Source organism: Oncorhynchus mykiss, unplaced genomic scaffold (assembly GCF_013265735.2).
Source record: "Oncorhynchus mykiss isolate Arlee unplaced genomic scaffold, USDA_OmykA_1.1 un_scaffold_130, whole genome shotgun sequence".
NCBI lineage: Eukaryota > Metazoa > Chordata > Actinopteri > Salmoniformes > Salmonidae > Oncorhynchus > Oncorhynchus mykiss.
Window position 1 is genome coordinate 320774 of NW_023493663.1, and position 13479 is coordinate 334252.

General features: G+C 45.0%; 1 protein-coding gene across 2 annotated transcripts in view; it reads left to right on the top strand.

The window, feature by feature from the left end:
* LOC110516851 (E3 ubiquitin-protein ligase SMURF1) overlaps positions 1-13479 on the top strand; it is a 50655-nt gene that overhangs the window by 16854 nt on the left and 20322 nt on the right. For both annotated transcript variants that reach the window (XM_036972260.1, XM_036972261.1), the window contains exons 6-11: positions 5804-5879; positions 6377-6588; positions 8379-8463; positions 10221-10367; positions 12748-12964; positions 13249-13352. In XM_036972260.1, the coding sequence (XP_036828155.1) occupies positions 5804-5879; positions 6377-6588; positions 8379-8463; positions 10221-10367; positions 12748-12964; positions 13249-13352 (841 nt within the window). The remainder of the gene's footprint in view (positions 1-5803; positions 5880-6376; positions 6589-8378; positions 8464-10220; positions 10368-12747; positions 12965-13248; positions 13353-13479) is intronic.

Here is a 13479-nt window from a genome sequence, read left to right on the forward strand (position 1 = left end):
CTGATAGTAGTGGTGTTGCTTGGCTTTGAACGTGCAGATTCAGAACACACGACATTCTATAATAGAACTGTGTTATTTGACGTGTCAAATTAAAAGCTTATTTAACGCGGCAAATTGTGTTATTATAAAATAGTGTTTATTTGACGTATCTTTTCTGACACGTAAAGACCCAAACGGCAATCCATAGTATGTCGTGAAGCTAATAGCAGTGACACTATTACTGTGTAACTCCGGTAGGGCAACATCTGAAAAATAGCGCACTTGGTAGTGTGTAGAGTGTCGTGGAAATTTCCTTAATTACCAAATGATGAGAGAGCAAATCACACACCAGTCAGAGTTATGCTTAATCTTCACCTTTTAATAATAATTAAGCTTTTGCAATAGCATTTTGACTTTCAACATTTCAGTATCTCTAATGAAAAGTTGAGAGTGGTCAACATAATGGCAACTGGGATCTTTTATAGCAAAGATCCACCCCCCCTAGACGACATGACAAACCACAGGTCTTAGGAACTTACACAAAGAAAGACTTTACTTCAGAGAGAAGTATCCCCTAGCCAGACAGCATTGGCTATAAATTATCGTTCAGTTTGGTCTCCTAAACAAAGCTCTTATCTCGTTCTTGGTACAAAATGGTACCAAGACATTACCCCCACCCAATGATATATATCAATTGTAATTTTAGACACTCCCATCCCAAATACAACCAATTCTGGACAAGCTCACGGAGAGGAAAGTGAGCCTCTAGGTCAAGATAAGGGCAACGAGAGAGGGAACATAGACATTTCCAGACACTGCCATCCTCCTCTCCCCGATGGGAAAAGTAGGGAGTGACTGGCACACAGACATTGTGGAGCCAAGAGATAATTGGTTCCCCATCAATCATCCCTTCACATGGTTTAAAATATACGTTTACACATGAAGACAAGCTTGACCTCTCCCCTCTCTGCGGCCCAAGTAACTGAACCCAGGACAGAGAAAGGATAACTGCAAATGGCCACCACTATAGTACAACAAGATACATTCTGATGAGAAGTAACTCACAAGCATATAATGAAAATAAAACATCTTATCTATGTTACCCAACTAATTCTGATTAATCCCCAACAAGAATCGTGGCCAAAAGTTTTGAGAATGACACAAATATTAATTTTCATAGTCTGCTGCCTCAGTTTGTATGATGGCAATTTGCATATACTCCAGAATGTTATGTTGTTGGCTTCAGGGCGCCCAAGAAAGTCCAGCAAGCGCCAGGACCGTCTCCTAAAGATGATTCAGCTGCGAGATCGGGGCACCACCAGTACAGAGCCTGCTCAGGAATGGCAGCAGGCAGGTGTGAGTGCATCTGCACGCACAGTGAGGCGAAGACTTTTGGGGGATGGCCTGGTGTCAAGAAGGGCAGCAAAGAAGCCACTTCTCTCCAGGAAAAACATCAAGGACAGACTGATATTCTGCAAAAAGTACAGGGATTGGACTGCTGAGGACTGGGCTAAAGTCATTTTCTCTGATGAATCCCCTTTCCGATTTTTTGGAGCATCTGGAAAAAGACTTGTTCGGAGAAGACAAGGTGAGCGCTACCATCAGTCCTGTGTCATGCCAACATTAAAGCATCCTGAGACCATTCATGTGTGGGGTTGCTTCTCAGCCAAGGGAGTGGGCTCACTCACAATGTTGCCTAAGAACACATTCACGAATAAAGAGTGGTACCAACACATCCTCCGAGAGCAACTTCTCCCAACCACCCAGAAACAGTTTGGTGACGAACAAGGTCTTTTCCAGCATGATGGAGCACCTTGCCATAAGGCAAAAGTGATAACTAAGTAGCTCGGGGGACAAAACATCCATATTTTGGGCCCATGGCCAGGAAACTCCCCAGACCTTCATCCCATTGAGAACTTGTGGTCAATCCTCAAGAGGAGGGTGGACAAACAAAACCCCACAAATGCTGAGAAACTCCAAGCTTTGATTATGCAAGAATGGGCTGCCATCAGTCAGGATGTGGCCCAGAAGTTAATTGACAAAATGTCAGGGCGGATTGCAGAGGGCTTGAAAAAGAAGGGTCAACACTGCAAATATTGACTCTTTGCATCAACTTCATGTAATTGTCAATAAAAGCCTTTGACGCTTATGAAATGCTTGTAATTATACTTCAGTATTCCATAGTAACATCTGACAAATATCTAAAGACACTGAAGCAGCAAACTTTGTGGAAATTAATATTTGTGTCATTCTCAAAACTTTTGGCCACGACTGTACACGAGAACATGATGCACCACTGATGCACAACCCAGAATCGGTGCTCGATCAGTCGCCAAAGTCAACATCATCCACGACAGAGAACGGTTGATTGTCAACATCCTCCACGACAGAGAATGGTTGATTGTCAACATCCTCCACGACAGAGAACGGTTGATTGTCAACATCATCCACGACAGAGAACGGTTGATTGTCAACATCCTCCACGACAGAGAACGGTTGATTGTCAACATCCTCCACGACAGAGAACGGTTGATTGTCAACATCCTCCACGACAGAGAATGGTTGATTGTCAACATCCTCCACGACAGAGAACGGTTGATTGTCAACATCATCCACGACAGAGAACGGTTGATTGTCAACATCCTCCACGACAGAGAACGGTTGATTGTCAACATCCTCCACGACAGAGAACGGTTGATTGTCAACATCCTCCACGACAGAGAACGGTTGATTGTCAACATCCTCCACGACAGAGAACGGTTGATTGTCAACATCCTCCACGACAGAGAACGGTTGATTGTCAACATCCTCCACGACAGAGAACGGTTGATTGTCAATGAATCCCATTAACTTGGTGTTATGGATTTCACCTTTGAGTTGTCTCACTGAAAATCAAATCTAATTTATTTATAAAGCCCTTCTTACATCAGCTGATATCTCAAAGTGCTGTACAGAAACCTGAAATGTTCTTACTCTTTCAAATGACTGTTTGACTTGTTGACTGCTCGATCCACACAGCAGACATTGTGGGCTAGGTTAGGAACGCTGTGTTGCACGTGTAGTGCAACATTTTACATGGCATCATTACGCTGTGTACCTACGTTATATAGGTATGCACGTCATCTACCTACGTTATATAGGTATGCACGTCAGCTTTGACATCGGCTTTAAACTAGACTTCGGGTCGATACCGATGTTGACATTTTAGCTAATATCGACCGATTCCGATATGGTTACCGATATATCGTGCATCCCTAGTACAAACATTATTGGGCACAGACAACAGCACAACGGGCAACAAGGTAGAGACAACAATACATCACAACAATACATCACGCTAAGCAGCCACAACTGCCAGTAAGAGTGTCCATGATTGAGTCTTTGAATGAAGAGATGGAGATAAAACTATCCAGTTTGAGTGTTTGTTGCAGCTCGTTCCAGTCGCTAGCTGCAGCGAACTGAAAAGAGAAGTGACTAGGATTGTGCCATTGGCTTCTGGACAGTGAAAGAAAGTTGAAATGAAAAACAATTAAACAGGAGAGAAATGCTGGTTTCAATGGCCTATTAGGAAGACTTTATAAAATAATTGCCTCCACGTTTCCGTAATAGCCTGCCTACAGTTGCCTGTACACTTGAATAGTGAATGGGAGGCGCTCATCAATTACCATTTGGAAAATAAAAATAGTAGCTCTTTTTTTAAGCATGGCCATCAAAACTGTTTTAACACGCCATTTGCATTTAAAAAGTCAGAAATAGCAATTAAATTCATCACTAACCTTTGATCTTCATCAGATGGCACTCACAGGACTTCATGTTACACAATAAATGTGTGTTTTGTTCGATAAAGTTAATCTTTATGTCCAAAAACCTCATTTGAAATGGGTGTGTTATGTTCAGAAATGCATTGTCTCAAACAAACATCCGGTGAAAGTGCAGAGAGCCACATCAAACAACAGAAATACTCATCATAAACATTGATAAAAGATATTAAGTGTTGAACATACGAATACAGATAAACTTCTCCTTAATGCAACCGCTGTGTCAGATTTCAAAAAGGCTTTAAGGCGAAAGCACACTTTGCGATTATGTTAGGTCAGCGCCTAGACACAGAAACCCATACAGCCATTTTCCAACCAAGGTGAGGTGTCACAAAAGTCAGAAATAACGTTAAAAATAATCCCTTACCTTTGATGATCTTCATCTGGTGGCACTCACAGGTCTCCATGTTAGACAATAAATGTTTGTTTTGTTCGATAAAGTTGATCTTTATGTCCAAATACCTTCGTTTTGTTGGTGCGTTTTGTTCAGAAATCCAAAGGCACAATGCGAGCGAGCTCTCAACACCTCAAGACGAAAAGTAAAAAAAGTACAATAAAAGATAGTAGAAACGTGTCAAACGATGTTTAAAATCAATCCTCAGGGTGTTTTTGTCATAAATAATAAATAATATTTCAACCGGACAAAAACTTTGTCAATAGAAAACTCCTGATCACGTGCTTCGTTCATGTCTGGAAGTTTCCACTGTCATCGGATTGAAAGCGGTGTATCTCCCTCATTTTTCAGAGTAAAAGCCTGAAACAATGCCTAAAGACTGGTCACATGTTGAGGAAGCCATAGAGCTTGTGAACTGGGTCCTAAGTCTTTGTATGGTGGATAGGCTTTCAATGGAAAAACAGCCTTTCAAAATAATAGTACTTCCTGGTTGGATTTTCCTCTGGTTTTCGCCTGCCATATCAGTTCTGTTATACTCAGACATTATTTTAACCGTTTTGGAAACTTTACAGTGTTTTCTATCCAAATCTACTAATTATATGCATACCCTAGCTTATGGGCCTGAGTAGCAGGCAGTTTAATTTGGGCACGCTTTTCATCCGGAGGTGAAAATACCGCCCCCTGACCAAGACAGTTTAAGAGTACGGGTTAGGGTTTATGTTAAGGTTAGGGTAAGAGTACGGGTTAGGGTTTATGTTAAGGTAAGGGTACGGGTTAGGGTTTATGTTAAGGTTAGGGTTAGAGTACGGGTTAGGGTTAGAGTACGGGTTAGGGTAAGAGTACGGGTTAGGGTTTATGTTAAGGTTAGGGTTAGAGTACGGGTTAGGGTTTATGTTAAGGTAAGGGTACGGGTTAGGGTTTTATGTTAAGGTTAGGGTAAGAGTACGGGTTAGGGTTTATGTTAAGGTTAGGGTTAGAGTACGGGTTAGGGTAAGAGTACGGGTTAGGGTTAAGGTTAGGGTAAGAGTACGGGTTAGGGTTAAGGTTAGGGTAAGAGTACGGGTTAGGGTTAAGGTTAGGGTAAGAGTACGGGTTAGGGTAAGAGTACGGGTTAGGGTTAAAGTTAAGGTTAGGGTAAGAGTACGGGTTTGGGTTTATGTTAAGGTTAGGGTAAGGGTACGGGTTAGGGTTTATGTTAAGGTTAGGGTTAGAGTACGGGTTAGGGTAAGAGTACGGGTTAGGGTTAAAGTTAAGGTTAGGGTAAGAGTACGGGTTAGGGTAAGAGTACGGGTTAGGGTAAGAGTACGGGTTAGGGTAAGAGTACGGGTTAGGGTAAGAGTACGGGTTAGGGTTAAAGTTAAGGTTAGGGTAAGAGTACGGGTTTGGGTTTATGTTAAGGTTAGGGTAAGAGTATCGGTTAGGTTTTATGTTAAGGTTAGGGTAAGAGTACAGGTTAGGGTAGATGTTAAGTTTAGGGTAAGACTATGGGTTTGGGTTTATGTTAAGGTTAGGGTAAGAGTACGGGTTAAGGAAATAGGATTTTGATTGGGGCTGAATTGTGTGTCCCCACCAGGTTAGCTGTACTAGACTGTGTGTTAACTGTGTTTTCCAGTGAGCCTCCAGACCAGAGATGGTTTGGGCAGCGGAGGACCCGTGGTCGACTGTAGAGGACTGTTAGAGAATGACGGGTGAGGATCCTTCTGTGGTTGTGTGTGTTGGAGGGCTCTCACTGTGTGTGTTGGAGGGCTCTCACTGTATGTGTTGGAGGGCTCTCTCACTGTGTGTGTTGGAGGGCTCTCTCACTGTGTGTGTGTGACTGTGAGTGGAGAGAGCGTGCGTGTGCGTGCGTGTGCGCAACAGGTGCATGTGTACGTAACAGGTGCGTGTGTACGTAACAGGTGTGTGTGTACGTAACAGGTGTGTGTGTGTGTGTAACAGGTGTGTGTGTGTGTAACAGGTGTGTGTGTGTAACAGGTGTGTGTGTGTAACAGGTGTGTGTGTGTAACAGGTGTGTGTGTGTAACAGGTGTGTTTGTGTGTAACAGGTGTGTTTGTGTGTAACGTGTGTGTGCGTGTGCGTGTGCGTGTGTGTGTGCGTGTGCGTGTGTGTGTGCGTGTGTGTGTGCGTGTGCGTGTGTGTGTGCGTGTGTGTGTGTGCGTGTGTGTGTGTGTGTGTGTGTGTGTAGGCCTGTGTTTGAGAACTGTTTCAGTGAGGAGCCGCTACCGTACTCAGACCCCACGGGCGCCGCTGGGGGCGGGACCTGTCCACCGGATTCACCCAACCAGGAGAACCGGCTCCAGGCTCAGCGAATCAGAGGCCAGGATTCCCAAAGACACACCCACACCCCTCAGAACCGACCGCATGGCAACCAATCACCTGATCTGCCTGAGGGATACGGTGAGAGAGACGGAGAGAGTTTGTGTTATTGACAAATGGTACAGGGCCAGGTGTGTGTTATTGACCAGGTGTGTGTTATTGACCAGGTGTGTGTTATTGACCAGGTGTGTGTTATTGACCAGGGCCAGGTGTGTGTTATTGACCAGGTGTGTGTTATTGACCAGGGCCAAGTGTGTGTTATTGACCAGGTGTGTGTTATTGACCAGGGCCAGGTGTGTGTTATTGACCAGGGCCAGGTGTGTGTTATTGACCAGGGCCAGGTGTGTGTTATTGACCAGGGCCAGGTGTGTGTTATTGACCAGGTGTGTGTTATTGACCAGGGCCAGGTGTGTGTTATTGACCAGGGCCAGGTGTATGTTATTGACCAGGGCCAGGTGTATGTTATTGACCAGGGCCAGGTGTGTGTTATTGACCAGGGCCAGGTGTGTGTTATTGACCAGGTGTGTGTTATTGACCAGGGCCAGGTGTGTGTTATTGACCAGGGCCAGGTGTATGTTATTGACCAGGGCCAGGTGTGTGTTATTGACCAGGGCCAGGTGTATGTTATTGACCAGGGCCAGGTGTGTGTTATTGACCAGGGCCAGGTGTGTGTTATTGACCAGGGCCAGGTGTGTGTTATTGACCAGGGCCAGGTGTGTGTTATTGACCAGGGCCAGGTGTGTGTTATTGACCAGGGCCAGGTGTGTGTTATTGACCAGGTGTGTGTTATTGACCAGGTGTGTGTTATTGACCAGGTGTGTGTTATTGACCAGGGCCAGGTGTGTGTTATTGACCAGGTGTGTGTTATTGACCAGGTGTGTGTTATTGACCAGGTGTGTGTTATTGACCAGGGCCAGGTGTGTGTTATTGACCAGGTGTGTGTTATTGACCAGGTGTGTGTTATTGACCAGGTGTGTGTTATTGAGCAGGTGTGTGTTATTGACCAGGTGTGTGTTATTGACCAGGTGTGTGTTATTGACCAGGGCCAGGTGTATGTTATTGAGCAGGTGTGTGTTATTGACCAGGTGTGTGTTATTGACCAGGTGTGTGTTATTGACCAGGGCCAGGTGTGTGTTATTGACCAGGTGTGTGTTATTGACCAGGTGTGTGTTATTGACCAGGTGTGTGTTATTGACCAGGGCCAGGTGTGTGTTATTGACCAGGTGTGTGTTATTGACCAGGTGTGTGTTATTGACCAGGGCCAGGTGTGTGTTATTGACCAGGTGTGTGTTATTGACCAGGGCCAGGTGTGTGTTATTGACCAGGTGTGTGTTATTGACCAGGTGTGTGTTATTTACCAGGTGTGTGTTATTGACCAACAGGGAGGCTGTTTAATCTGAATGGGGTTGTGGAGAAAGCACAACATGTGGCCTCAATTAGCCCGGCTAGCTTCTCTAGGCTGCTCCAGTCAAGACAGATACTGTTATGTGGATGGTGAACTACATTGTGGCTGCTACGGGTTAGCTGGTCTTGGATGCTACAGGTTAGCTGGTCTTGGCTGTTTACAGGTTAGCTGGTCTTGGCTGTTTACAGGTTAGCTGGTCTTGGCTGTTTACAGGTTAGCTGGTCTTGGCTGTTTACAGGTTAGCTGGTCTTGGCTGTTTACAGGTTAGCTGGTCTTGGCTGTAGCTGAGTTGACATATCGCTGTCGCTCTGCTCCCATCTCAACAGCTGCAGCAGTAGAGACTCTCTCTCACGCAGCACTTCTCATGTTAAAAACCACATGTGTTCCGGATACTATTATCCCTAGTGTGTGTTTGTGTCCAACGCGTGTGTGTGTGACCTTTCTGTATAATGTGTGTGTGTTACAGAGCAGCGCACCACGGTGCAGGGCCAGGTGTATTTTCTTCACACACAGACGGGAGTCAGCACCTGGCATGACCCACGCATACCCAGGTAATACACGCCCACCATACAGCCAGCCGTCTACCTACTACCCTCTACCCTTACTACCTACCCTCTACCCTTCCTATCCTACCCTCTACCCTTCCTATCCTACCCTCTACCATTCCTATCCTACCCTCTACTCTTACTATCCTACCCTCTACCCTTACTATACTACCCTCTACCCTCACTATCCAACCCTCTACCTTTACTATCCTACCCTCTACCCTTACTATCCTACCCTCACTATCCTACCCTCTACCCTCACTATCCTACCCTCTACCCTCACTATCCAACCCTCTACCTTTACTATCCTACCCTCTACCCTTACTATCCTACCCTTACTATACTACCCTCTACCCTTACTATCCTACCCTCACTATCCTACCCTCTACCCTTACTATCCTACCCTCACTATCCTACCCTCTACCCTTACTACCTACCCTCTACCTTTACTATCCTACCCTCTACCCTTACTATCCTACCCTCACTATCCTACCCTCTACCCTCACTATCCTACCCTCTACCCTCATTATCCTACCCTCTACCCTCACTATCCTACCCTCTACCCTCACTATCCAACCCTCTACCTTTACTATTCTACCCTCTACCCTTACTATCCTACCCTTACTATACTACCCTCTACCCTTACTATCCTACCCTCACTATCCTACCCTCTACCCTTACTATCCTACCCTCACTATCCTACCCTCTACCCTTACTACCTACCCTCTACCCTTACTATCCTACCCTCTACCCTTACTATCCTACCCTCTACCCTTACTATACTACCCTCTACCCTCACTATCCTACCCTCTACCCTTACAATCCTACCCTCTACCCTTACTATCCTACCCTCTACCCTTCCTATCCTACCCTCTACCCTTACTATCCTACCCTCACTATCCTACCCTCTACCTTTACTATCCTATCCTCTACCCTTACTATCCTACCCTCTACCCTTACTATCCTACCCTCTACCCTTACTATCCTACCCTCACTATCCTACCCTCTACCTTTACTATCCTATCCTCTACCCTTACTATCCTACCCTCTACCCTTACTATCCTACCCTCTACCCTTACTATCCTACCCTCTACCCTTACTATACTACCCTCTACCCTACCCTTACTACCCTACCCTTACTATCCTACCCTCTACCCTTACTATCCTACCCTCTACCCTTACTATCCTACCCTCACTATCCTACCCTCTACCTTTACTATCCTATCCTCTACCCTTACTATCCTACCCTCTACCCTTACTATCCTACCCTCTACCCTTACTATCCTACCCTCTACCCTTACTATACTACCCTCTACCCTTACTATCCTACCCTCTACCCTTACTATACTACCCTATACCCTTGCTACCCTCTACCCTTACTATCCTACCATCTACCCTTACTATACTACCCTCTACCCTAACTATCCTACCCTCACTATCCTACCCTCTACCCTTACTCTCCTACCCTCACTATCCTACCCTCTACCTTTACTATCTTACCCTCTACCCTTACTACCTCCTCCCTTACCACCTTACCTGAATTGGAACGCATCCCGTTGGAAGGCCTAGAGCTCAGTAAGGTGTGTTGTGATTGGTTTAGAGCTCAGTAAGGTGTGTTTTGATTGGTGTAGAGCTCAGTAAGGTGTGTTGTGATTGGTGTAGAGCTCAGAAAGGTGTATTGTGATTGTTCCAGGCACCTGATAGTAAGGTGTGTTGTGATTGGTCCAGGGACCTGATAGTAAGGTGTGTTGTGATTGGTCCAGGGACCTGGCCAGTGTGAGCTGTGAGGAGTTGGGTCCGCTGCCGGCCGGTTGGGAGGTGAGGAGCACGGTGTCGGGACGGATCTACTTTGTGGATCACAACAACCGAACAACGCAGTTCACTGACCCCCGGCTACACACCATCATCAGGTACACTTGTACACACACACACACACACACACACACACACACACACACACACACACACACACACAGTTATTTAATTTATTTCATAAACATGGTTATGCAACACCGAATGCCCCTGTGTGAAAAGTTATCGCCCCCTTACACTCAATAACTGGTTATGCCACCTTTAGCTGCCACGACTCCAACCAAACACTTCCTGTAGTTGATCAGTCCCCCTTTAGCTGCGACTCCAACCAAACACTTCCTGTAGTTGTTGATCAGTCCCCCTTTAGCTGCCACGACTCCAACCAAACACTTCCTGTAGTTGTTGATCAGTCCCCCTTTAGCTGCCACGACTCCAACCAAACACTTCCTGTAGTTGTTGATCAGTCCACCTTTAGCTGCCATGACTCCAACCAAACACTTCCTATAGCTGTTGATCAGTCCCACTTTAGCTGCAACGACTCCAACCAAACACTTCCTGTAGTTGATCAGTCCACCTTTAGCTGCAACGACTCCAACCAAACACTTTCTGTAGTTGTTGATCAGTCCACCTTTAGCTGCCATGACTCCCACCAAACACTTCCTGTAGTTGATCAGTCCACCTTTAGCTGCAACGACTCCAACCAAACACTTCCTGTAGTTGATCAGTCCACCTTTAGCTGCCATGACTCCAACCAAGCACTTCCTGTAGTTGATCAGTCCACCTTTAGCTGCCATGACTCCAACCAAGCACTTCCTGTAGTTGATCAGTCCACCTTTAGCTGCAACGACTCCAACCAAACACTTCCTGTAGTTGTCTCTCACGTCGCTGTGGAGGAATTTTGGCCCAGATCCTCCCACAACATCTCCATTGGGATTAGGTTTGGACTTTGACTAGGCCATTCCAACATCTCCATTGGGATTAGGTTTGGACTTTGACTAGGCCATTCCAACATCTCCATTGGGATTAGGTTTGGACTTTGACTAGGCCATTCCAACATCTCAGTTGGGATTAGGTTTGGATTTTGACTAGGCCATTCCAACATCTCAGTTGGGATTAGGTTTGGACTTTGACTAGGCCATTCCAACATCTCCATTGGGATTAGGTTTGGACTTTGACTAGGCCATTCCAACATCTCCATTGGGATTAGGTTTGGACTTTGACTAGGCCATTCCAACATCTCCATTGGGATTAGGTTTGGACTTTGACTAGGCCATTCCAACATCTCAGTTGGGATTAGGTTTGGACTTTGACTAGGCCATTCCAACATCTCCATTGGGATTAGGTTTGGACTTTGACTAGGCCATTCCAACATCTCCATTGGGATTAGGTTTGGACTTTGACTAGGCCATTCCAACATCTCCATTGGGATTAGGTTTGGACTTTGACTAGGCCATTCCAACATCTCAGTTGGGATTAGGTTTGGATTTTGACTAGGCCATTCCAACATCTCAGTTGGGATTAGGTTTGGACTTTGACTAGGCCATTCCAACATCTCCATTGGGATTAGGTTTGGACTTTGACTAGGCCATTCCAACATCTCAGTTGGGATTAGGTTTGGACTTTGACTAGGCCATTCCAACATCTCCATTGGGATTAGGTTTGGACTTTGACTAGGCCATTCCAACATCTCAGTTGGGATTAGGTTTGGATTTTGACTAGGCCATTCTAACATCTCCATTGGGATTAGGTTTGGACTTTGACTAGGCCATTCCAACATCTCAGTTGGGATTAGGTTTGGACTTTGACTAGGCCATTCCAACATCTCCATTGGGATTAGGTTTGGATTTTGACTAGGCCATTCTAACATCTCAGTTCCAACATCTCAACATTCTTTTAACTCATCTGTCTATAGAACATTATTTTAGCTCATCTGTCTATAGAACATTATTTTAGCTCATCTGTCTATAGAACATTATTTTAGCTCATCTGTCTATAGAACATTATTTTAGCTCATCTGTCTATAGAACATTATTTTAGCTCATCTGTCTATAGAACATTATTTTAGCTCATCTGTCTATAGAACATTATTTTAGCTCATCTGTCTATAGAACATTCTTTTAGCTCATCTGTCTATAGAACATTATTTTAGCTCATCTGTCTATAGAACATTATTTTAACTCATCTGTCTATAGAACATTCTTTTAGCTCATCTGTCTATAGAACATTCTTTTAGCTCATCTGTCTATAGAACATTCTTTTAGCTCATCCAGTTATTGGGTGTAGGGGGGCAACACTTTTTTGAAACAGGAATTTGGTGTTACATAACTTGGTTAATTAAATAAATAAATACATGTTTTTGTTATTTGTAAACTCAGGTTCTCTTTATCTAATATTAGGTTTTGGTTGAATATCTGATAACATTCAGTATCAAAGATATGTAAAAATCAGAAAGGGGACAAATCCACTGTGTTTCTCCAGCCAACACTCCCAGGTGAAGGACTCGTCTCAGCCGCTGGGTGGGGGAGGCGGGAGAGAGATGGAGGTGGGGGGGGAGGAGGGAGGAGAAGGGGAGGTGACACTGCGTTATGAGAGAGACCTGGTCCACAAACTGAAGCTGCTCCGACACGAGCTGTCACTACAGCAACCACAGGCCGGACACTGTCGCATAGAGGTCTCACGAGACGAGATCTTTGAGGTATGTACATACATATATATATATATACACACACACACACACACACACACACACACACTCACACACACTCACACACACACACACACACACAGAGACTCACACATACCCACCTTTACTTTTATAGGCATGCCTCCACAATACAAGATGGATTTTTCTTCAGGTTATATTTTCTTTAATTGTGTGTGTGTGTGTGTGTGTGTGTGTCCGTGTGCGTGCGTGTGTGTGTCCGTGCGCGTGTGTCCGTGTGCGTGCGTGTGTGTGTCCGTGTGTGTGTGTGTGTGTAGGAGTCTTATCGTCAGATCATGAAGATGAGACCCAAGGATCTGAAGAAACGACTGATGGTGAAGTTTAGAGGAGAGGAAGGACTGGACTACGGAGGAGTGGCAAGGTGACAGTCTGTTGTACTAATGTTGGATTGTGGTTATGTTGTGATGACGTTGTGGTTACGTTTTGATGACGTTGTGATGACTTTGTGATGACGTTTTGGTTACGTTGTGATGACGTTGTGGTTACGT